At 42.4% G+C, this 23563-nt stretch overlaps 2 protein-coding genes across 8 annotated transcripts in view; one reads left to right on the top strand and one right to left on the bottom strand.

Annotated features, from left to right (window-relative positions):
* The first annotated feature begins 11 nt into the window (after positions 1–11).
* Positions 12–11275, top strand: ribc1 (RIB43A domain with coiled-coils 1). Its single transcript, XM_021565841.2, has 8 exons — positions 12–272; positions 365–585; positions 696–919; positions 1171–1285; positions 1623–1741; positions 6716–6958; positions 7240–7406; positions 7634–11275. Exons 2-8 carry the CDS (start codon positions 387–389, stop codon positions 7713–7715), a joined length of 1149 nt encoding a protein of 382 aa, XP_021421516.2. The 5' UTR covers positions 12–272; positions 365–386; the 3' UTR covers positions 7716–11275.
* Positions 10796–23563, bottom strand: part of LOC110491054 (neural cell adhesion molecule L1) — an 81445-nt gene continuing 68677 nt past the window's right edge. For 3 of the 7 annotated variants that reach the window (XM_036946861.1, XM_036946865.1, XM_036946862.1), the window contains 7 exons: positions 23269–23382; positions 21729–21878; positions 20517–20648; positions 14279–14351; positions 14093–14104; positions 13847–13858; positions 10796–13507 (listed from right to left, as the gene is read on the bottom strand). In XM_036946861.1, coding sequence (XP_036802756.1) covers positions 13234–13507; positions 13847–13858; positions 14093–14104; positions 14279–14351; positions 20517–20648; positions 21729–21878; positions 23269–23382 — 767 coding nt within the window. In that variant the 3' untranslated portion in view covers positions 10796–13233. The remainder of the gene's footprint in view (positions 13508–13846; positions 13859–14092; positions 14105–14278; positions 14352–20516; positions 20649–21728; positions 21879–23268; positions 23383–23563) is intronic. The other 4 variants (XM_036946864.1, XM_036946863.1, XM_036946866.1 and 1 more) reach the window with 4 other exon arrangements.

Raw genomic sequence — 23563 nt, 5'->3', positions numbered from 1 at the left:
TCGCGAGATGTTGCTGCTACAGTGTATCCAAAGCGCCACAATGCTACTGTTTATTTCTCACATTTAACAAAATAGCGTTTGTAATCGAATGTATTCACACTCACTGGTGTCATTATTATTACCGTGAAACTGATAGGGTCAATCTTGTCATCTAGATACTTTTTTTGTTGCACATTTAGTTAACTGGTGTTGCCATGGTGATTTGTGTCGACTAAACAAAAGGCAAGTGAAGAAGGTGACCTTTGAATGATGATAGTTGCACCTGTTTTGTGGTAGGTTTCGGTCAAGTTGTCATATTATTAGGAATATTTTATCGCCAAAGCAACAAAATCATTATCTTGTTAAACTTTTATGCCTACTATAGATACACCAGACCTAGAAGAGGCATGTATAAAGTGGATTTGCCGGTGGACAACTCCGTGGATGTGGCAGTGGAACGCCGACGGGCCGCAGAGGCTGCGCGCCAGGCTCGCATTTTCAACACCAGACACCGAGTGATGGGTCTGGATCTCAAAGCACTGGAGCAACAGGTGGCGGAGAACAAAGAACGGGAGGAGATGGCGGGTCAGCGAGAGAGGGCTTTCGGTAAGCACAAGGCAAGGGGATAAGTTGAAGTTTTAGAGGAGGAACTTAGGAAGAACCAAATTTGAAAGCATTTACCATAAATTGCCTATGTGTTGTTGTTTTTTTCTCAGACATGTTGAGAGTGACTCAAGAGAAAGTGTTGATGAAACAGCAGCAGGAGGAAGAGGAGAGGAGAGCAGAGTTAAACAGAGACCTCATCCAGTACCGGGCCATCCGACAGCGGGCAGAAGACACCCGGGATGCTGATCTCAATATTCACCTGCAGGGGGCGCTCGGGTTGTCCATTCCCATCCCAGAGTCTGAGCTGGGACCTGCCAGTATGCAAGTGTTCCAGGTATCACAGATTACACTATAATAAGCAACAAGATATCAGAGTGTTAAGGGAAATAGGGAAATATGTTGAAATGAATGAATAATGCAAATCCATATCTCCTGACCTGGATTTTAGCACATTTTCTTTTAAAATATTTAACTTATTTACTGATTGTGTGTTTTCATGGACATACTGTATTGTATGTATGTATGTATGTATGTGTGTATGTGTGTGTCTTTTTCTTCTGCTTCTGTTTTGTATGCTGTACTCAGGGAGAAGGCATTGGGGACAATGACAAGAGGAGAGCTCAGATGGAGCAGACAGAGAGAGCACTACGAGCACAGAGAGAACAGAGTGAGAAACTGCAGAAGGAGAATAAACTCAAAGGTGAAACAGACACACAGCTATCATACACACTATGCACAACTGCACTGTACACACCTACACTGCACATCACCCGCACAAATAACACAACACGCTCTCATATGCATAACTGCACTCTAAACATTAGCATCTCCCATCAACGGCTCCTGAGAATACGCACTGTGACCGCGGGAGAGTATGAGTGGTGTGTGTGCAGGATGACGAGGCATTTGGATGATTTAAGGACACTACCTACACTAAATGAGTGTATGAGTGGTGTGTGTGCAGGATGATGAGGCATTTGGATGATTTAAGGACACTACCTACACTAAATGTGTGTGTGTGTGTGTGTGTGTGGCAGAGCTACTGAAAGGCAAGGAGCTGGTACAGCAGGACCTGAGGGCTGTTCAGTTAGACGCTCTGGAAGAGGAGTGTAAGAGGGCAGGCCGCATCGCTCTCAACAACTACAACCATGCTCAGGTACACATCGTCTCACACATGCCACCAGCCAAGGATGCACTGATGAGACTGTGAGCTGTGACATGACATGTACTCAGACAGTATCTTTTTTTTTTTTAATTACAAAGCTAATTGAAGACATTAAGCGATGCGTACACACACACTCAGGGGAGATGACAAGCACATTGGAGGCGCTAAGCAACCTGCACGGGGCGTAAACTGCTTTGCGCTCACACACGACCACGCAAACTGCTTTGATGTATGCGTGGGCAGATAGTCTCCTTTCTAAAAAAGCTTTGTTCCCTCATCTCATTTGCCTTGACTGACTTGATATGAATAGATTCTCCCCAGTGCGAGGCATCATTAAAAATGGTTGGTTCACACTGGTTTTCATGTCAATGTGGTTTGTATTCAGGTTTTTATTTATCACTTTGGTACTATTTTCAGAAGTATGTGGTACATTTTCACAACTCTTAAGCACAAAACCACAAACTGGTCACACTTGTAACGGAGCCCGTTTTTCATTCAAAACCTGTCATTGTGCATTCATTTGGATTGTAAAAACATCTCTCACCACACAACCATTGATTCAAAATATACGTTTATTGTGAAATGTAATGAGAACATTGGTTTAATCACTAAAACACAACATAATGATATCTTTTCAATTGAGTCATTTTATATACCAGTTAATCCAATAGCAAAACAATTCAAGATATGCGTTTCAAATCACCCTTAGAAGTGCTGAAAGTAATATGCTACAGAACTGTAAATTACAGTTTTCACATTAGGCAATATACACTTCTATTACCCAACAAAATTGACAGAAAATCTATCATTTCCATAGTATCTATCCAATGTGTAATCAAAGGTGTGATCAATGATGACATCCTCTACAGTCAATCATGCAAAGAAATATATATTTTTCAAATATATTTGCAAAAACGGTATACTGTCTTTAATCAAATGTAAGAAATGAAATGAACCTAATTAAATGAATGAAAATAAAACAACGTTTAGCACGCATTCATTTGCATCACGCCGGTCTTAAGCATTTGGCCATAAATTCTCATCCACATCACAGTGAATGTCATTGTTCATGCACCGCGGGAAAAACCTTTTGGCATGGAGAATCCAAGCTTGACATGGGTCTGCATTGATGTCGTCGCATGCCTCATCCATGGCCAGGAGAGTGGCGCGCTCATGGGGATGGCGATCCACCTCCATGCTGAATAAAATCAATAGGGATGAGGAAAGGAGGGTATGGGGGCAGGTATAGGGTCACGAATCGGGGATGGGCCCGAAACCATGCCTGAACCACCTCTGCATGGTGGAACCTGACATAGTCCCACACAATGACATGGGTGACCCCTTCACCTTGACAGGCCTGCTCAATTTCATTGAGAAACATACTGAGGTGAGCAGCGTTGTAGGGTCCAAGTAATGGCCTACGTCCTACCACACCATCTTCAGAGATAGCTGCGCACGTGGAGATGTTTCCCCCACGTTGTCCAGGCATTTGGACGGTCGCCCGTTGGCCGATGAGGTTTGGCCAGATTGAAGCCTGCTTCATCAATAAAGACATACTTGTGATGGTTCACAGCAGCATCAAGCACAATCACCCACTAAAAATATATTTTGGTTAGTTTAATTTTTTTACATATTGTGAAGTAGCATGCGCATTAATTAGGAACAGTAATACACTATATAGTCCTGTACCTGAAGATTCTCTGCCCGCAGTCGTTTCACCCTGTCGTTCTTTCTCTCATAAGGTACCAGGTAAATGTGTTTCATAGATATCTGGTGCCTCTTCAAAAGGCGAGCGATTGTTGGTGGGCTGATGGATGCCACATTGGCAAAGGTGTCATCGTTCTCCTCAATGGCCTGCTTTATTTTGTACAGCCTTATGTCATTCCTGGCCCTCACCGTTTCCACCACGGCCCACTCCTGCTGGTCGGTCAGCACTCAGCCACGGGCACCACCATGTGGTGTTCTGTCAATTCTGCGGGTAGAACAGAGTCTACTGTCAATAGATCATACTGTAAGAATACTGGGACATGTGTTGTGAATGGACATGCATTACAATGTAATTGACTGTAAATGTAATGGGAAAGCATAGTGCAGATCCTGCAGACTTACCAGTTTTCTTGGCGAAATGTTCTCATGATCGAATTGACAGTTGATCTTTTCATATTGCGGTGAAAGAGTCTGGCAGCCTCTGCCATGGCAAGGCCTCCGTTTACCACGTGCCTCCCTCACTCTGATGTCCACCTCTTTGACCTCTGACGAGGCCCATGCTCACCTCTCTGACGGGCCCCCTGGTCCATGAGCTCTTTGGTTTCTTCCTCTCCCTTGCTGTCTATCCTGCTCCATATTGAAAGACCTTGCAAGTGTTTTTAATATGGTGACCACTATGTGAACTCAATAAGCAATAATGACTAGTCGTTATATATGGTTCTCACGTATCATACACGTCATTTAGATGTTTCTACTTTACAAAGACAACTTCTATCGGTTGTTCTCAAAATCCTTTTATAGTAGACAGACCCGTTTAATATCTCTAGGTTTACCAAACGGTTAAGTGATCAACCATTAAGCAGTTGGATTAAGTGACGGTCAAATGTATTTTTAAACAAATGAGAAGAGAATCATACGAAAAAGTATTGTGAGCATTGCATTGTGACAGGTGTTTCTAGGTGACACACGGATTAGGTTTGGTGAAAAAGTTACTGTGTGATTTTGTGTGTGGTACTTAAGTCAATTGAAAAGGTGCTTGAAGTTGAGGGGGGGGGGGGGGCAGCCTTTTTGATGGTCAGTTTCGATTTCTGTACAAAGAGTTGTGAAATGTTACCACATACTTGTGAAAATAGTACCGAAGCGATAAAGAAAACTGTAATAATCCTTTACAGCTTAGCTACTTAGCTTCAATCTGTATCGCGGAAGTACAGCACTATAGCGTGATTGAAAAGTAAAGGTCATTTCCGATTGAGCTGACATATGCAGCGTTTACCGTGAATGCGGTCTCCGTAAAACGCAGGAACATTGCCTTTATGTTTCAGTCGCGCTATAGTGCGGAACTTCCACGATACAGAATTAATCAAGTCCTAAGTATACACTGAGTGTACAAGACATTCCTAATATATACCCCCTTTTGCGACTCAGAATAACATCAATTCGTCAGGGCATGGACTCTATAAGTTGTCGAAAGCGTTCCACAGGGATGCTGGCCCATGTTGACTCTTAATGCTTCCCACAAGTTGTGTCAAGTTGGCTGGATGTCCTCTGGGTGGTGGACCATCCTTGATAGGCACGGGAAACTGTTGAGTGTGAAAAACCCAGTAACATTTTGTTACGTGACAGCCTTATCCTAAAATGGATTAAATAGTTGTTTTTCCATCATTAATCTACACGCAATACCCCATAATGACAAAGCAAAAACAGTTTTTAGTTTACAAAAAAAATATCACATTTACATAAGTATTCATACCATTTACTCAGTACTTTGTTGAAGCACATTTGGCAGTGATTACAGCCTCGAGTCTTCTTGGTTATGACGCCACAAGCTTGGCCCAGCTGTATTTGAGGAGTTTCTCCCATTTTTCTTTGCAGATCCTCTCAAGCTCTGTCAGATTGGATGGGGAGCATCACTGCACAGCTATTTTCAGGTCTCTCCAGAGATATTTGATCAGCTGGGCCACTAAGGGACATTCAGAGACTTGTCCTGAAGCCACTCCTGCTTTGTTTTGGCTGTGTGCTTAGGGTCGTTGTCCTGTTGGAAGGTGAACCTTCACCCCCAGTCTGAGGTCCTGAGCGCTCTGGAGCACGTTTTCATCATGGATCTCTCTGTACTTTGCTCCGTTCATCTTTCCCTCGATCCTGACTAGTCTCCCAGTCCCTGCCGCTGAAAAACATCCCCACAGCATGATGCTGCCAACACCATGCTTCACCATAGAGAAGGTGCCAGGTTTCCTCCAGACATGACGCTTGGCATCCAGGCCAAAGAGTTCAATCTTGGTTTCATCAGACCAGAGAATCTTGTTTCTCATGGTCTGAGAGTCCTTCAGGTGCCTTTTGGCAAACTCCAAGCGGGCTGCCATGTGCCTTTTACTGAGGAGTGGCTTCCGTCTGGCCATTCTACCATAAAAGCCTGTTTGGTGGAGTGCTGCAGAGATGGTTGTCCTTCTGGAAGGCCCTCCCATCTCCACAGAGGAACCCTGGAGCTCTGTCAGAGTGGCCATCGGGCTCTTGGTCACCTCCCTGACCAAGGCCCTTCTCAGTTTGGCTGGGCGGCCAGCTCTTGGAAGAGTGTCGGTGGTTCCAAACTTCTTCGATTTAAGAATGATGGAGGCCACTGTGTTCTTGGGGACCTGCAATGCTGCAGACATTTTTTTGTATTATTTCCCAGATCTGTGCCTCGACACAATCCTGTTTCGGAGCTCTACGGACAATTCCTTCCACCTCATGGCTTGGTTTTTGCTCTGACATGCACTGTCAACTGTGGGACCTTATATAAACAGGTGTTTGCCTTGCCAAATCATGTCCAATCAATTGAACTTACCACACGAGAAATCCAATCAAGGGGTAGAAACATCTCAAGGATGATCAATGGAAACAGGATGCACCTGAGCTCAATTTCAAGTCTCATAGCAAAGGGTCTGAATACTTATAAGATGTGGTAAGGTATCTTTTAAAAACATTTTTTTACTGTTTTTCACTTTGTCATTATGGGGCATTGTGTGTAGATTGATGAGGATTATATATATATTTTTAAATCAATTTTAGTGTAAGGCTATGTAACACAACAAAATGTGGGAAAGGTCAGGGGTTCTGAAAACGTACTGAATGCCCTGTATCAGTGGTTGGGTGCAACTTCTACTTACTCCCCAGATCTTGTGACAGTGACCCTTAACTCTCTCGTCTCTTAGGAGGTCATGGAACTTTTGGTCTAACTTCTGACCCTTGAACTCTAAACCTATCTATGACCCCCACCCACAGGCTGCAGAGTGTGTAGAGAAAGAGAGGAAGGAGCGCATGAGGAAGGAGGGCAAGGAGATGGCGGAGGTGCTGCACATGGTGACATCAGACATCCTAACAGAATGTCCCAAGGCTGCAGAGAGACAAGTAAACGGAGGCCCAGTGGGCGGGCCCAGGGTGCTGACGGACAGGTGGAGGGGGATGAGCCCCGTTCAGCTGAGCGCTATCCGCAGGCAGAGAGAGGAACAGCGCCTAGAGGGAAAGGTAATGATAACCTCGTGAACGACTTTAATTCTAGTGCAAATCTTTTGCAAACCTTCCATTGACACCAATACATATTTTAAAGTCAAATCAGTTCAACATCTGCATTCAGCTTAAAGAGAACATATTCGTTCATGATTGTTGCGATTATATAAATAAGATTGTTTTATCTCTATGGTTGTGATAGGCAATCACTATTGTTGATTGCTTATTGAAGAAGCAATCTCATCATGAACCTCTCTGGCTTCTGATCATATCTCCACAATTTTCTCAAATCATTTTAGAGGCTGAGGGAGATTGAGAGGCAGAGAGACGCTGCCTGGGACTTCCAGCGCATGGTGCAGACCCGAGAGGATGACGAGGAGGAGAGGAAAGCGATGGAGCTGAAGAAGGAGAAGAGGATGGAGATGGACCGATACAATGAACAGCTGGCCAGAGAGCAGCGCGAACAGTAAGCACACAAACCACACTCAGACACATCAATCTTTACATTCTTTCTTTACAGATACTGGGTGAGACACATCATGGCACATAACCACACAAACACGTTACTGTCAAAGTATAAACATATACTATACACGGTGAAAGAATTGAATGTCCCAGTTTTCACATAAAAATAGACATTTGAATTGTAAAACAGACATTGACAGTGTATTTTGTCCATCTCGTCTCCACCAGTCAGCAGTTCCTGTCCAAGACGCTGTACACCAACAGACCCACGGCCCAGTACTTTACTCAGTTCAGCAGCAGCTCACGCTGAGATGACCAACACAAACTCACCGCACAATACTGGATCTCAGATTTAGACGATGTGCACAACACAACAAGCAAATAAAGTTGATGATATACTCATACTTTACACGTTTTTTTACGTCTTTTTATACCTAGAATTTAGTCACTAGGTCAAATGCTGCAGTCTTCTGCAACTTATCTCAGGAGTTGTATTTTCAGTATATACTGGACACCGTGACTGTCTATCTAGCTGTTCTTTTATGTTTCATGCACAGTAGGGATTCATATCTACTTTCTCTGATCTTTTGAGGATAAAACGTGCACGTCACCATCTTTAGACATTGACGCTATGAGTGATTCTAATGATGACACAACGAGGGCGCCTCTTTTGGTTCCGATTAGTCCAAGGTTCTTTATTTAATTCACTGTCACATATTTAGTTACAAGTGGCTGATTCATAATGCAGATCGTTACAACGTCATTGGACCCATAACATACAGTACAACACCACTCCACACAGTGACCCCCTCCCTAACCAATCAACCCGCTCCACTTCCGTCTCAACCAATTAGCAGGAACACACTAGCCCGGTCACAGATCTGGTTGTGCTGTCTTGCCAACTCCTATGACTTTAGCATGATATCGACCATAGGAGTTGGCCATACAGCACAAACAGATCTGGGATCAGACTACCAATACATTACAGTACCCTCCAATCCTCCAGTTCCATTGTGCTAATGGGACCCCAAACACAGCACACAGAGGGACTCGGTCTCCCCTCAGGCAGTGAAATACACAGTATCCGTCCCCTCCCTCCATCCCTCCCTCCTATCCCTCCACCACGACTGTAAATTCATACGTTTCATACCCTAATGAAGCTGATGCTGTCATTCTCTTCTATATGCAATTAAAATTCACTTTTCATTTTGAATTTATGTTGTAAGTATAAAAGAAAACATGGAAATGAAAGTAACAGAGGGGAAAGTAAGAAATGCTAGCACTAGACCTGGCTTAGACGATCCCCTCACTGACCACATGGAAAATCAAAAGCAGAGATAGCTAGAAAGGCAGGCAGTAGAGTGAGTATCTGTGTGTTCAGTAGTTCACTTATTCCCCAACTCATTCATTCAAAGCTAATCACTTGCCCTGACACTACTGACGTCACACCATGACAAGCACAGATGGTTAGCAGCGAGATAGGCTGTGTCTCAAATGGCACTCTGTAGTGCACTACTTATGACCAGGGCCCATAGTGCTATCCCTGAACACCGGGCCCATATGGCTCGGGTCATAAGTAGTGCACTACACAGGGAATAACGATGCCATTTGAGACACAATCCATAGTCGTGAGAGAATAATTGGCATATTATTTCATTTTATCATTAATATTATTCTGTATGAAAATAGATTTCTGAAATTGATTTTTTGTTGTTGTTGTCCTGAGTGTGTCTGTAACAGCAAACTACAGGGAGCTGAGCTCACTCAAACCTCTCATTAGGTCAGACTCACTGGCTGCGTCTGAATTGGCACGCTATTCCCTATATAGTGTACACATCCACTGTGTGAGGAATAGGGTGCCAATGCGGATGCACCTATTGCCTTTCTGCCAAGCCAGAGACGATCCCTTTTCTCTATCCCATTTCCCTGGGACTCACTGTAAATTAACAGCGGACGATAGCTTGGCTTGCAGTAGGACCTGGGTTCAAATAGTGTGGGTTTTTTTCTCAACTACTTAAGCTGTGCTTCTGGCACAATGGACCCAATAGAGTGGCCCCAAAAGTGCAAACCGTTGTCTCCGCCCATCTTGCAATCCAGGCAGGCTCAATCAAACTCTCCTCTGAAAGAAAATGAAACTTATTTGAACCCGGGTCTGTCTCTGGGTAGACTGTAGGCTAGTTTGAGTGGGGTGAGCAGTGAGGGCAGAGCAAGCACATTGCATATACTCCCTGTGGTGCTTCATCACAAGCTAGCTCACTGCCTCCCTCCCTCCCGTCCTCATCCTCACATGGCCTCAGCACGATGAGTGTCCGAAATGGCACCCTATTCCCTGTATAGTACATTATTTTGACCAGGGAATAGGGTGCCATTTGGGACATAAACATAGACTCTCTCAACACGGATACTCACTGTACTGTAATGCTTAAAGGGACACACAAAAAATGAAGGCGAAGTGCCCCTTACAAGCCAGGAAAACTTGATGGACATGATGACCATTAGCATAAGTTTAACCTCAGCTTTCAATGGGTTGGTATTGATTCTACTGTATATTCTAAAACAACAAAAGCTACTGATGTAATCTCGGCACACAGAACCAAATTTCACGTGCGCACTTCTACTACTATTGATGTAAAATGTGTTTTTCTTTTTTTGTAATTTTTTATCTTGTTTTGCAACATTTAAGGAATGTGGGAGGATATATATATTTTTTTTTTGCCTTTTTGTTTATATTTTGCTTATCTATTAACGATTTTTCTAAAACAGTCAAGTCACTGTAATTAGTTGTCAATACAGGAAAAATATGAATTCATAGGTTCATTACAAAAAAATACAATAAAACTACTTGCAACATTTGAAGTAAACTTAAGACAAGAGTTTTAAAACCCACACACTTGTATCAAACAAACTCATTGCTAAATAACACAATCTTTTGGGTTGTATTTACATTCAGAGTGACATTTAAAAAGCTCTCTCTCTTTCTAGTCTCTTCCTTCTCTTTTATCCGTACCAATACCTCTGTTCTCCTTATCTCTAAATGCTTATGTCATGATTCTTGTCATTGTCCAATTCAAAAAGAAGGGTTTTTGGCATGTAAATATTATTTCTATCCACGCCAACAAAGAATGCAATCTATACGTTAGATGCAAAAAAGCAACCGATCTACATTTCCCTTTACCTGCCAATCAGGTAATCCTGTTTTGGATTGACAGCGTGCATTGTTCAGGGCATGAAAGGAATATTGAACGTGTGTGTGTGTGTGTGTGTGTGTGTGTGTGTGTGTGTATTTCACTCCCTGCTAACTGTAAATATGTAGAAATACTGCTTCCTACCACACATTACAGTGTGCAATAGTATTATGCTATACTATGACATGAAGAGGTATGGGAAAGATAACGTTTAACAGCGGACATAGTTTTAATACACCGTAGAAAGAGACACAGATAGAACAAATACAGAAAGCTAGTACACAAAGAGGTCTACACATAAATTACATTATCATACCAATAATGACATCACACTTGTGGTGAAAAGGCGAGAGTAAAGTAGAATAGACTAGAGTAAGCATGTAATCTGGTGCTCTGTATAGAGGGCCAGTAGGCACTGGAACTCATAATGAACATGTACATACATACTGTATCTATAATACTGTATATGGCTAGATAGATAGATGTAATGCACAAAAATACACCGATTTGCTTAATGCTATGCAGCATTTTCACCCAATTCATTTACTATGAAAACCTGGCTAGGGTAAAATTATGATTATCTTGATTTATGTAGAAATATGTAGAAAACAAATCTAAATATGAATCACCTCATATATGCAAATGATCTATAAAACAATATATTCTTTTTTTTTTTTTTTTAAATGAGAAAATACAAAGCAAACAATGTTGACTTTTTGTATTCAAAAAGTGAGTAGAAAAATAAATTAATCATAAAAAAAATGGTTGCCAACTGTCAAAGACATAAAAAAAGTGGATGTAGAGATTGAAATCAAATAATATAAAAAGGTGAGCGTAATAAACATCTATAAGACTTGCCATTTGTAACCCACATTAGCTTGCGCTGTCTGTATCCTCCCGCAAGCCTCTGTCTGTCAATCATTCCCTTCCCATGCATCCACATCTTCCCTTCATGTCTGTGTACCATCATACCTGAAATTACATTGGCTTCTCTTCCTAGCATGTTTTTTTCATAATTTGTTCTCTCCCAGTCCAATATGTCACAATGATTTGATAGAGGGTGAGAGAGAAAGAGTGGGGGAGTCACGAGATATGAAGGTCTGTCACTCAGGTATGTTGTAAACTACATAGAGAAAGACGGGTCACGGGACATCTTTAGGCTGAGGTGGGTCTGTCTGTCTGTCTGTCACGTCAGTCGGCCTGTCTTGTCAAAAGGACACTCCTTTGGTCAAATAGTCCAGTCTGTCAGATGGAGAGATAACATTAGGGGTGAGTGGGGTAAGTTGAGCCAAAGGGGTAAGTCGAGCCGCCTTTGTTTCTAGGAAACCCCACACAAAATGTATCATTTGACCAAATATTTAGGAAGAGGTCATAATTTCTGTGTAGGATCTGTCTGTGAAGGATGAAAGCACATGGAAAAAGTGGTAAGCAAGTTAGGTCCCCAAAAATTATTTTCACCAAGTCAAATTAATTTATTGTGTTAGAGGTTCCATCTAAACCAAAGTAGATAATTTAAAGATGGTTTTATACATAATTTGGGGTCTCTATAAGATTCAATATGAGGTCCTAAACCTAGCATGAAAGTGCATCCTTGTTGCTATATGGGCTAATATATCAAAATGTTTGCCTTGGGGTAAGTTGAGCCAATGGCCATGGAGTAAGATGAGCCACGGTTAAAACAATGGCAAGTTGAGCAAATTGAAGTGTTTTCTTCCCAGACATAATGCTAGGCCGATGTTAAAAAGTGTTAAAAAAATAGTACAAGTGTTTGTTAGCTGTTAAGCCTGTGTTAAAATATGCTTAAGTGGGCTAAATCAGGGTCACACAGAGTGTCTCTTGTGAGCACCAACCCACATTGAACAAAGTATACACCTCACACACATGGTTCTGAGCTTACAAAAAAGAAGACTCCTGTACCATGTCAGATATACACTGTAGAGCTGAAATCTACTCCATTTTGAGTTGTTTTGTCGCAGAAACTGAAATTATGCAAACTATTCAAATTTTTGCAACCAGGAAATGGCGGAGCAATTTCTGCATAGTGCATTTGTTAAATTACTAAAAGACAAAAAAAGCTATTGTGGTTGTGTGGAATTGGGTTTGGGAAATACATTTAAAAAGGTAGTGGTAATATTTCAGTACAGAAATTTGTAAGCAGCTTAATTTACTCCGTCCCGTAGCTCAACATATCCTATACCCAGGGTAAACTGTGGCAAGAGCCCACTTTTTTTGGATAAGCTGTTTTCAAAACTGTCATGTTTATTCATTTGGATTATTTCCAGGGAGACACATCCTGAAATATATGTAGATATCTTTGTTAGAAAGAATGCTATAGTTCCAATGACTGGGTGATTGTGAATGTAAAACATGGCTCAACTTACCCCACTCTCCCCTATTGAACAACAGATGTATCTAAATGGTCAGTAGTATATTGATCATATAGTCAGTGAGCTTATCGATGGAAATGTCAGTCGAGTAGATAAACCCATGTATTATAGATAGCTAGAAGGGTGTTGGCTGTGGACATGTTTGTATCATTGACATGTTATAGTTGACATGTTGTTGACAGATATGTTTTGGTCTGACAGACAGTCCTGTTGCCTTAGTAACCTTAAATCTAAAATGGCGGCCTTTTACTTTAGTCTAATCTAAGATGGCCGCCGAGTTAGGCAGGCCGTTGTTGGTGGGTGTTGGGGTGGTGGCGGTGGGGTTGAGGGGGGAGCTGTCCTGCAGTGTACCCGGGTCCGGGGTGGCTTCGCTGGGCCGGCTGTACTGGCTGACCAGGGAATCCTCCATGTTCACCTCGGTGACAGCACTGCTGCCGTTGTTGTAGCCATCCAGGTTGTCCTCACTGGTACACAGCTTGCTCTCGTCACACAGAGACGGCTGGCTGGCTGTCCGCTTCTCCTCGTTATCGCTATAGGATGGAGGGATGGAAAGAGAGATGGAGAGAGGGAAGGGGAGAGAGAAAAAGAAGGGGTAGGGAGGGAGAGGCAGAAAGAGAGAGAGCGAGAGAGAGAGATGGGTGAAGAAAAGGCAGAGATAGAGGAGGTGGTAGGTAGAGGGAGAGATTGTCACTATCTGTGGATGGTTGACATACCAAGGTCCTGTATTGTATCACGTTGCCACAGTAGGGTTATTGGGTAGGGATATTGGGCAAAAGGAGAGGAGAAATAGGCGAGCCTCTACAAGAAACATTCACTATTTCAAATAAGTAGCAGAGGCTGCATGCACAGTAGAGCACCTTACAGCATACCTTTCTAGAGATCTGGCAAAGCAGGGGCAAGCATTAGGGGAAAGAGGGTCGGCATAATGAACACAAGAGGCTGGGGTAAAAACATACTATTATCTTTTCAATCAGGGAATCCAAGGGATCACGTTGACTTCGGCATGACACTTAAAACATGCAATTTTGGAGGATAATGCAATGCATTGGGTTTAAGGTAAGCTTTTGGTGACAGCAACCAGGTAAACAAAGCCAAAACATGGATCGCTGTCTTACCTTTTCCAAAGTCTGCTTACAGAGTGAGGAAACCAATATGTCATTTTGTAACTTGGGTGAACCATCCTTTTTAACTCTGTGCTAACGTGAAATGATTAAATGATCAGCAGGCTAGAGTTAGTAAAGATATATTAATAAGTGATCAATGTGTAACAATCCATATGTAATCTGATTAGACAGGCCAACCTGTACTCTCCGAACGTTTCATCCTTCATAGGGCGCGCCTCAGAGTCTACCTGACCCTCCTCCTTATCTTTGACTGAGAGAGAGAACGAGAGAGAGAGAGAGATTATTGGATAACAGTATCTGTTCATTAATCAGTAGAAGCTCCTCTCTAAGCTAGTAGCTGGCTAAGGGGTTTTGGTAATGACAGATACTGGCTAGGCACTAGCACTCAGGAGGATATGTGTTGTTTTTTTGTAGATCTACCTGGTCTGCCGCGTGAACTTTGTTTGACTGCTACTGTACACGTGAACTTCTAAGCCTATTCTTGATGATACTGGGCTGGTTGCTGATAGGGGAAACTTGCTGAACGATCAGCTATTTACAGAAAAATAAGTCCTCTATGTTTTGCTAGCAATAAACAGATCGGGTCCCGGTTTGGTGAAGTGTGCAGCGCCCATTATGGTTGGCTCAATAACCCTTTTGTTTTTTTTATACACTGTTATCAGGAAATATTCCAAATGTGTGGATATCAGCTCTTGTGCTGCCACTCCATTAGGACAAGATAGTAGCGATCTTCAGGGCTTCCTTGTCGAGCTACGATCCCCGAATCCTTGCTAAATGTACAACTTTGCTCTCTTTTATCTGAGAAATGTATTTTGAATGTAAACCAGTTGGTAGAGCATGGCACTTGCAACGTCAGGGTTGTGGGTTTGATTCCCACGGGGGACCAGCACAAACAAATGTGAAAATGTATGTCACTCTGGATTAGAGTGTCTGCTAAATGACTCAAATGTTTTTTTTTAAATGCTTTGTTACCTGTCAAAAGCTTTTGATACCGTTGATCATGCTATTTCATTGAATAAGGTGTCCTCGATGCGCCTTCATGATTATCTTGGTGACAGAACTCAGGCTATCGTGATGGATAGGGTAAGTCTGAATTTCTTGAAGTGCATAAATTAACACTATTTATATAAACACCATTGGTAAAGCTGTAAAAATGGAACTTCATCTATATGCGGATGATACTATCGTGTATGCTGTTGCCCCTGTGAGGGAAAATGTAGTTGTCTGAAGAGATAGCACTGAATTCCACACAGCATCTCCTCTCCCTCTATCTTGGTTCTTGCAGGTGACTGGGACCTCCTCCTCAGACCAATCGCTAGTACACCCGGGAACATTGTCCCGAGAACCAAAAGGGATATCTCAGTTTCAAGGTCTCAGCTTGGAGAGAAGAAGCCTTGTGATGAATTGGTCAGTCACATACAGGAACCAAACGTTAAGGATGAATTAATTATGAATAAGCTAAATCATGCAAATATAAATTGTCTGCGTAAGCAGTATATAAGAGAACTAACGGGACTGCCCCGGCGGAGCTCCCAACCGACATGTACTTTGGTGCATTAAGTTTGCTGGAATCGCTCCAGCTTGCTGGTAACAAAAACTGATTCATTTAAGCTTGACTTTGAGTCCCCTTGTGGTCATTTCCACTACAATTTGGCTTCACAGTGAACTAGGTGATTGATTCTGCCTGCGGAGCTTTCCAGGGAGGGTCTGCGAGGAAAACCGGTGGCGCATTTTATAAAGCGTGAGGGAAATCCCCGTCTGACCAAAAGACGACGAGGACCTGCTCAGATCAGACCCTTACTGCGAGCTGCCCAGGAGGAGACACATCATCCGTTAACAATTGAGGGACATGTCAACTGATTTCATTTAAGTCAATTTAAATTAATTTGTATAAAAATAATAATGAATAATAAAACTAAACAAAAATAAAATGATGTCTATGTGGTCTGGGACTACTAGAAAGGTACCATGGTCTCTGGGAGACTAGAGTAGTCTGGGACTACTGAGTGAGGGTAGAGAAGCCCCACCGACAGCTGTCTACAGGCATTTCTGGGAATTGTCTATTTGGTCTGGGACTTTGAGTCCCTTGTGCTAATTTCCATGACACCCCGACTGTTGATCTGGCTGTGTCAAAACTAAAGTCATATTTTATAGCTATGCAGGAATCCCTTGTTTTAAAACTTGAGGTTAAAACGGGCAAACTCTCGTAAGAATGTTTCAAATGAACTAAATGTTCACTCATTAGATGGTTCTCCAATCAAATGTGTTCCCGCATATTAAGTTGAAGTCAGTAGTTTACATACACCTTAGTCAAATACATTCAAACTCAGTTTTTCACAATTCCTGACATTTAATCCTAGTAAAAATTACCTGTCTTAGATCAGTTAGGATCACCACTTTATTTTAAGAATGTGAAATGTTAGAATAATAGTAGAGAGAATGATTTATTTCAACTTTTATTTCTTTCATCACATTCCCAGTGGGTCAGAAGTTTACATACACTCAATTTGGTAGATTTGCCTTTAAATTGTTTAACTTCAGTCAAACGTTTCAGGTAGCCTTCCACAAGCTTCCCAAAATAAGTTGGGTGAATTGTGGCCCATTCCTCCTGACAGAGCTGGTGTAACTGAGTCAGGTTTGTAGGCCTCCTTGTTCACACACGCTTTTTCAGTTCTGCCCACAAATTTTATATAGGATTGAGGTCTGGGCTCTGTGATAGCCACTCCAATACATTGACTTTGTTGTCCTTAAGCCATTTTGCCACAGCTTTGATAGTATGCTTGGGGTCATTGCCTATTTGGAAGACCCATTTGCGACCAAGCTTTAACTTCCTGACTGATGTCTTGAGATGTTGCTTCAATATATCCACATAATTGTCCTTTCTCATGATGCCATATATTTTGTGAAGTGCACCAGTCCCTCCTGCAGCAAAGTACCCCCACAACATGATGCTGCCACCCCCGTGCTTCACGGTTGGGATGGTGTTCTTCGGCTTGCAAGCCTCCTCCTTTTCCTCCAAACATAACGATGGTCATTATGGCCAAACAGTTCTATTTATGTTTCATCAGACCAGAGGACATTTCTCCAAAAAGTACGATCTTTGTCGCCATGTGCAGTTGCAAACCGTAGTCTGGCTTTTGTATGGCGGTTTTGGAGCAGTGGCTTCTTCCTTGCTGAGCGGCCTTTCAGTTTATGTTTATATAGGACTCATTTTACTGTGGATATAGATACTTTTGTACCTGTTTCCTCCAGCATCTTCACAAGGTCCTTTGCTGTTGTTCTGGGATCGATTTGCAATTTTCGCACCAAAATACGTCCACCTCTAGGAAACAAAACGCGTCTCCTTCCTGAGTGGTATGACGGCTGCGTAGTCCCATGGTGTTTATACTTGCGTACTATTGTTTGTACAGATGAACGTGGTACCTTCAGAGCATTTGGAAATTGCTCCCAAGGATGAACCAGACTTGTGGAGGTCTACAATTTTTGTCTGAGGACTTGGCTGACTTCTTTTGATTTTCCCATGATGTCAAGCAAAGAGGCACTGAGTTTGAAGGTAGGCCTTGAAATACATCCACAGGTACACCTCCAATTGACTCAAATGATGTCTATTAGTCTATCAGAAGCTTCTAAAGCCATGACATCATTTTCTGGAATTTTCCAAGCTGTTTAAAGGCACAGTCAACTTAATGTATGTAAACTTCTGACCCACTGTAATTGTGATACAGTGAATTAATTATAAGTGAAATAGTACATCTGTAAACAATTGTTGGAAAAATTACTTGTGTCATGCACAGTAGATGTCCTAACCGACTTGCCAAAACTATAGTTTGTTAACAAGAAATCTTCGGAGTGGTTGAAAAACGAGTTTTAATGACTCCAACCTAAGTGTATGTAAACTTCCCTTTTTGTTTACACAGTCCTACTTCATAAACTTCCATCTTATCTAACTTTGCTGTTGAAGTATTGACCCCGAGTTGCCTCGTTCTCAACATTTCGTCACTGTCAAAATAAAGGTTAAATAAAATAATAGAAAAATAACATTTGTTATCTAGTGTATGGAGCATTTTAGAACGTCCTATTCTTATGAGACTTGTTACAAACTACATTCTACAGTATACAGTGCATTCAGAAAGTATTCAGACCCCTTGACGTTTTCCACATGTTGCTACTTTACAGCCTTATTCTAAAATGGATTCATTTGTTTTTGTCCCTCATCAATCTACACGCAATACCTCATAATGACACAGAAAAAAAATGTTTTTTTGAAAATGTTGCACATTTATAACAAAAAAACTGAAAAATCACATTTACATCAGTGTTCAGACCCTTTACTCAGTACTCTGTTGAAGCACCTTTGGCAGCGATTAAAGCCTTGAGTCTTCTTGGGTATAACGCTACAAGCTTGGCACACCTGTATTTGGGGAGTTTCGACCAATCTTCTCTGCAGATCCTCTCAAGCTCTGTCAGGTTGTACAGGGAGCGTCACTGCACTGCACATTCCAGCATTTTCTTGGCTGTGTGCTTAGGGTCCTGAGCACTCTGGAGCAGGTTTTCATCAAGGATCTCTCTCTGTACTTTGCTCTGTTCGTCTTTCCCTCGATTCTGACTAGTCTCCCAGTCCCTGCTGCTGAAACTTCCCCACAGCATGATGTTGCCACCACCATGCTTCGCCGTAGGGGTGGTGCCAAGTTTCCACCAGATGTGACATTGGCATTGTGGCCAAAGAGTTCAATCTTGGTTTCATCAGACCAGAGAATCTTGTTTCTCATGGTCAGAGTCCTTTACGTGCCTTTTGGCAAACTCCAAGTGGGCTGTCATGTGCCTTTTACTGAGGAGTGGCTTCCGTCTGGCCACTCTACCATAAAAGCCTGATTGGTGGAGTGCTGCAGAGATGGTTGTCCTTCTGGAAGGTTGTCTCATCTACAAAGAGGAACTAGAGCTCTGTCACAGTGATCATCGGGTTCTTGGTCACCTCCCTGACCAAGGCCCTTCTCCCTCAATTGCTCAGTTTGGCTGGGCGACCAGCTCTTGGAAGAGTCTTGGTGGTTTCAAACTTCAGCCATTTATTAAGAATGATGGAGGCCACTGTGTTCTTGGGGACATGCAATGCTGCAGAAATGTTTTGGTACCCTTCCCCAGATCTGTGCCTCGACACAATCCTGTCTCGGAGCTCTACAGACAATTCCTTCGACTTCGTGGCTTGGTTTTTGCTCTGACATGAACTGTCAACTGTGGGGCCTTTTATAGACAGGTGTGTGCCTTTCCAAATCATGTCCAATCAATTGAAATTAACACAGGTGGACTTCAATGAAGTTGTAGAAACATTTTAAGGATGATCAATGGAAACAGGATGCACCTGAGCTCAATTTCAAGTCTCATAGCAAAGGTTCAGCATACTTAAATCTAGCTCCCAGTACAATTCCTATGGCTTCCACTCGGTGTCAGCACTCAGTGTTCAAGGCTTCAGGCGCGTTTCTTCCAAAACAAGTAAGAATAATGAGTTTTACTACAGGGACACAGTCTTGGAAATGTGTGTATGAAGAGAAGATGCATCTGCTAATATCGTTTTCCTATTGAACATACTTCTTCTTTCCGTATAGCTTCATTACATTTTAGGGTGTCTGAGTAGTCAATAGAAACGTATTTTGACTTGCTTAAACAAAGTTTAGCGGTAGATTTTTTGGGATTCCTTTCTCTGCATGTTGAACGAGTGGATTACTCAAGTCGATGGCGTCAACTAAACTGACATTTTGGGATATAAAGATGGATTTTATCTAACAAAATGACACTACATGTTATAGCTGGGACCCTTTGGATGACAAATCAGAAGAAGATTGTCAAAAACTAAGTGAATATTTAATCTCTATTTGTGAATTTATGAAACCTGTGCCGGTGGAAAAATATTTTTATGTGGGGGCGGTGTCCTCAAACAATCGCATGGCATGCTTTCGCTGTAATGGCTACTGTAAATTGGACAGTGCCGTTAGATTAACAAGAATTGAAGCTTTCAACTGATTTAAGCTTTCAACTGTACCTACATGTTCAATATTATTTATGATTATTTATTTGAAATGCGCGCCCTTCAGTTTCACCGGAAGTTGGCCCGCTAGCGGGACCCCTAGCCCTAAGACGTTTTTAAGAGGATTTATGTAAATAAGGTATGTTTTTTACATTTTTTTTTATAAATATTTTTTTTAGAAATAAAATCTGTTTTCACTTTGTCATTGTGGGGTATTGTGTGTAGATTGATGAGGAAAAACATTTATTTAATACAATTTAGAATAAGACTAACATATTTTTTGGGGGGAAAAGTCAAGGGGTCTGAATACTTTCTGAATGCACTGTATGTGGTTTGTTAGATCTGACGTGGTTTGTCTGGTACTTGTCTGGTGCATGTTGCTATATTTAGAGCTACCTGAATACTTTCCCCCCTTGCTCCTCTTGATGAAGCAGAGGATGAGCAGTACCAGCAGCAACAGCACGATGGCGCTCACAAGCCCAATGAACCAGCCCTGAGTAGCAAAGCCTGTCTGCACATCCACCACTCCTACAAAGAGAGAGAGAGAGAGAGAGAGAGAGAGAGAGAAAAGAGCGTGTGAGAGAGAGCGAGGGAGGGATCGGAGAGAGAGGGATGGGGGATGAAAGAAAGGATGAAAGGAAGAGAAGAGATTAAGAAGAGAGAGAGTGGATCTGGAGCTTACACACGGGGGCTCAGTCGACACACACACAGACACACACACACACACGCACACACACACACACACACACACACACACACACACACACACACACACACACACACACACACGGACACACACACACACACACACACACACACACACAACCTAACAGACATTACACTAGAGATGTAGGCAATACAGTCCAATGCCCCAAACAAATACCACTAACGGAGCATTTCATTTAGCAGCTGAAAGCTTTGCCATTTAGTCTCCTTCATCTAAGACATGTAAACAAAAAAAGCACTTCACACCGATAGAGCTGCAGCAGTGGGCCCAGAGGAGGGTGTGTGTGTGTCAGGGGAGGCTGGTGAGGGGAGCTATAGGAGGACGGGCTCATTGTAATGACTGAAATGGAATACATGGAACGGTATCAAACACATCAAACATATGGAAACCACGTTTGACTCCGTTCCATTTATTCCATTCCAGCCAATACAATGAACCCGTCCTTCTATAGCTCCTCCCATCAGCCCCCTCTGGTGTGCCTGTCTGCGTCATTGTGTGTGTATTTTCTTACTACCTGCACCATCGGTTCTGATCTCAGAAGGTGTTGTTGTTGAAAGTGAATCATGTGTGTGCTGTGTATTTAGGTGTGTATCTAGGTGTGTGTGTGTGTGCTACTGTAGGTCTACCTGCTCCCTCTGTCCTGATCTCCGTCTCCCAGAAGGTGTTCTTGTTGAAAATGAATCATGTGTGCGCTGTGTATTTAGGTGTGTATCTAGGTGTGTGTGTGTGCTACTGTAGGTCTACCTGCTCCCTCTGTCCTGATCTCCGTCTCCCAGAAGGTGTTGTTGTTGAAAGTGAATCATGTGTGCGTGCGGTGTGTGTGTGTGCGGTGTGTATTTAGGTGTGTATCTAGGTGTGTGTGTGTGCTACTGTAGGTCTACCTGCTCCCTCTGTCCTGATCTCCGTCTCCCAGAAGGTGTTGTTGCTGAAGGTAAATCTGAGCCGGTACTGTGATCCTGGGGTTAGACCCTTCAGCTGGTAGAATGACTGAGACGAGTTCAGCTTCTCAGACTGCTTCCACTTTCCACCGTCTGGAGAGAAAATAAACCCTTTATTTGTTTACTCTATTCCTTCTATGTATTCATTCAGTAAAAAAATGAGAGGGTGGTTCACACATGTAAATAGACTAAATATATACACCACCGTTCAAAGGTTCGGAGTTTTTTGAAAGAAAAGCACCTTTTTTTGTCCATTAAAATAACATCAAAATGATCAGAAATACAGTGTTAATGTTGTAAATGACTATAGTAGCTGGAAACGGCAGATTTATGGAATATCTACATAGGTGCACAGAGGCCCATTATCAGCAACCATCACTCCTGTGTTCCAATGGCACGTTGTGTTAGCTAAATTAAGTTTATAATTTTAAAAGGCTAATTGGTCATTAGAAAACCCTTTTGCAATTATGTTAGCACAGCTGAAAACTGTTGTCCTGATTAAAGAAGCAATACAACTTCTTTAGACTATTTGAGTCTAAAGCATCAGCATTTCTGGGTTCGATTACAGGCTCAAAATGGCCAGAAACAAATAACTTTATTTTGAAACTCATCAGTCTATTCTTGTTCTGAGAAATGAAGGCTATTCCATGAGAGAAATTGCTAAGAAACTGAAGATTTAGTGTACTACTCCCTTCACAGACCAGAGCAAACTGGCTCTATCCAGAATAGAAAGAGGAGTGGGAGGTCCCGGTGCACTACTGAGCAAGAGGACAAGTATTTTCATTTTTGTCTAGTTTGAGAAACAGACGCCTCACAAGTCCTCAACTGGCAGCTTCATTAAATAGTACCCGCAAAACACCAGTCTCAACGTCAACAGTGAAGAGGCGACTCGGAATGCTGGCCTTCTTGGCAGACTTCCTCTGTCCAGTGTCTGTGTTCTTTTGCCCATCTTAATCTTTTCTTTTTATTGGCCAGTCTGAGATGTGTCTTTTTCTTTGCAACTCTGCCTAGAAGGCCAGCATCCCAGAGTCGCCTCTTCACTGTTGACGTTGAGACGGGTGTTTTGCGGGTACTTTTTAATGAAGCTGCCAGTTGAGGACTTGTGAGGAGGGAGAACAGGCTCATAGTAATGGCTGAAATGGAATACATGGAACGGTATCAAACACATCAACCATATGGAAACCACGTTTGACTTCATTCCATTTAGTCCATTCCAGCCAATACAATGAGCTCGTTCTATAGTTTCTCAAACTAAACACTCTAATGTACTTGTCCTCTTGCTCAGTTGTGCAGGGCCTCCCACTCCTCTTTCTATTCTGGTTTGGGGTCAAATTTCTAAGTGACCCCAAACTTTTGAACGGCAGTGTATTTATATATATATATATATTTTTTTTTTTTTATGGCTTACAGACAGGGGAGTGAAAGAAATTACAAATGTGTTTGGTTTTCCCACAGGCGTACTGTTGGTCGGCTGGTAGCTTACTGTTCTTGTTGAGGTACTGGACCTGGAAGCCCACACTCCTGTGTCTCTGGCCTGGCACCCAGCTCAGGTTAACACACTTCTCACCTACAGACAAGCTGATGTTGGACGGAGGAGCTGGAATGGGTTGAGAAGGAGTAATTACATTCCCTCTTACCCTCTTTCACAATCTCAAACGATCAGTCTAGCACCAACAAACGGAGCCGCATCCTGTTAGTGTTAACCAAACTCGGTGTAATAATATGTATTAACCCCCTAATGCTCCACCATGTAACTACATTGTGATAAACACACCAGT

The sequence above is a fragment of the Oncorhynchus mykiss genome, chromosome 16 (genome assembly GCF_013265735.2).
Source record: "Oncorhynchus mykiss isolate Arlee chromosome 16, USDA_OmykA_1.1, whole genome shotgun sequence".
Classification (NCBI taxonomy): Eukaryota; Metazoa; Chordata; class Actinopteri; order Salmoniformes; family Salmonidae; genus Oncorhynchus; species Oncorhynchus mykiss.
This window is presented reverse-complemented; position numbering and strand designations above follow the sequence as displayed.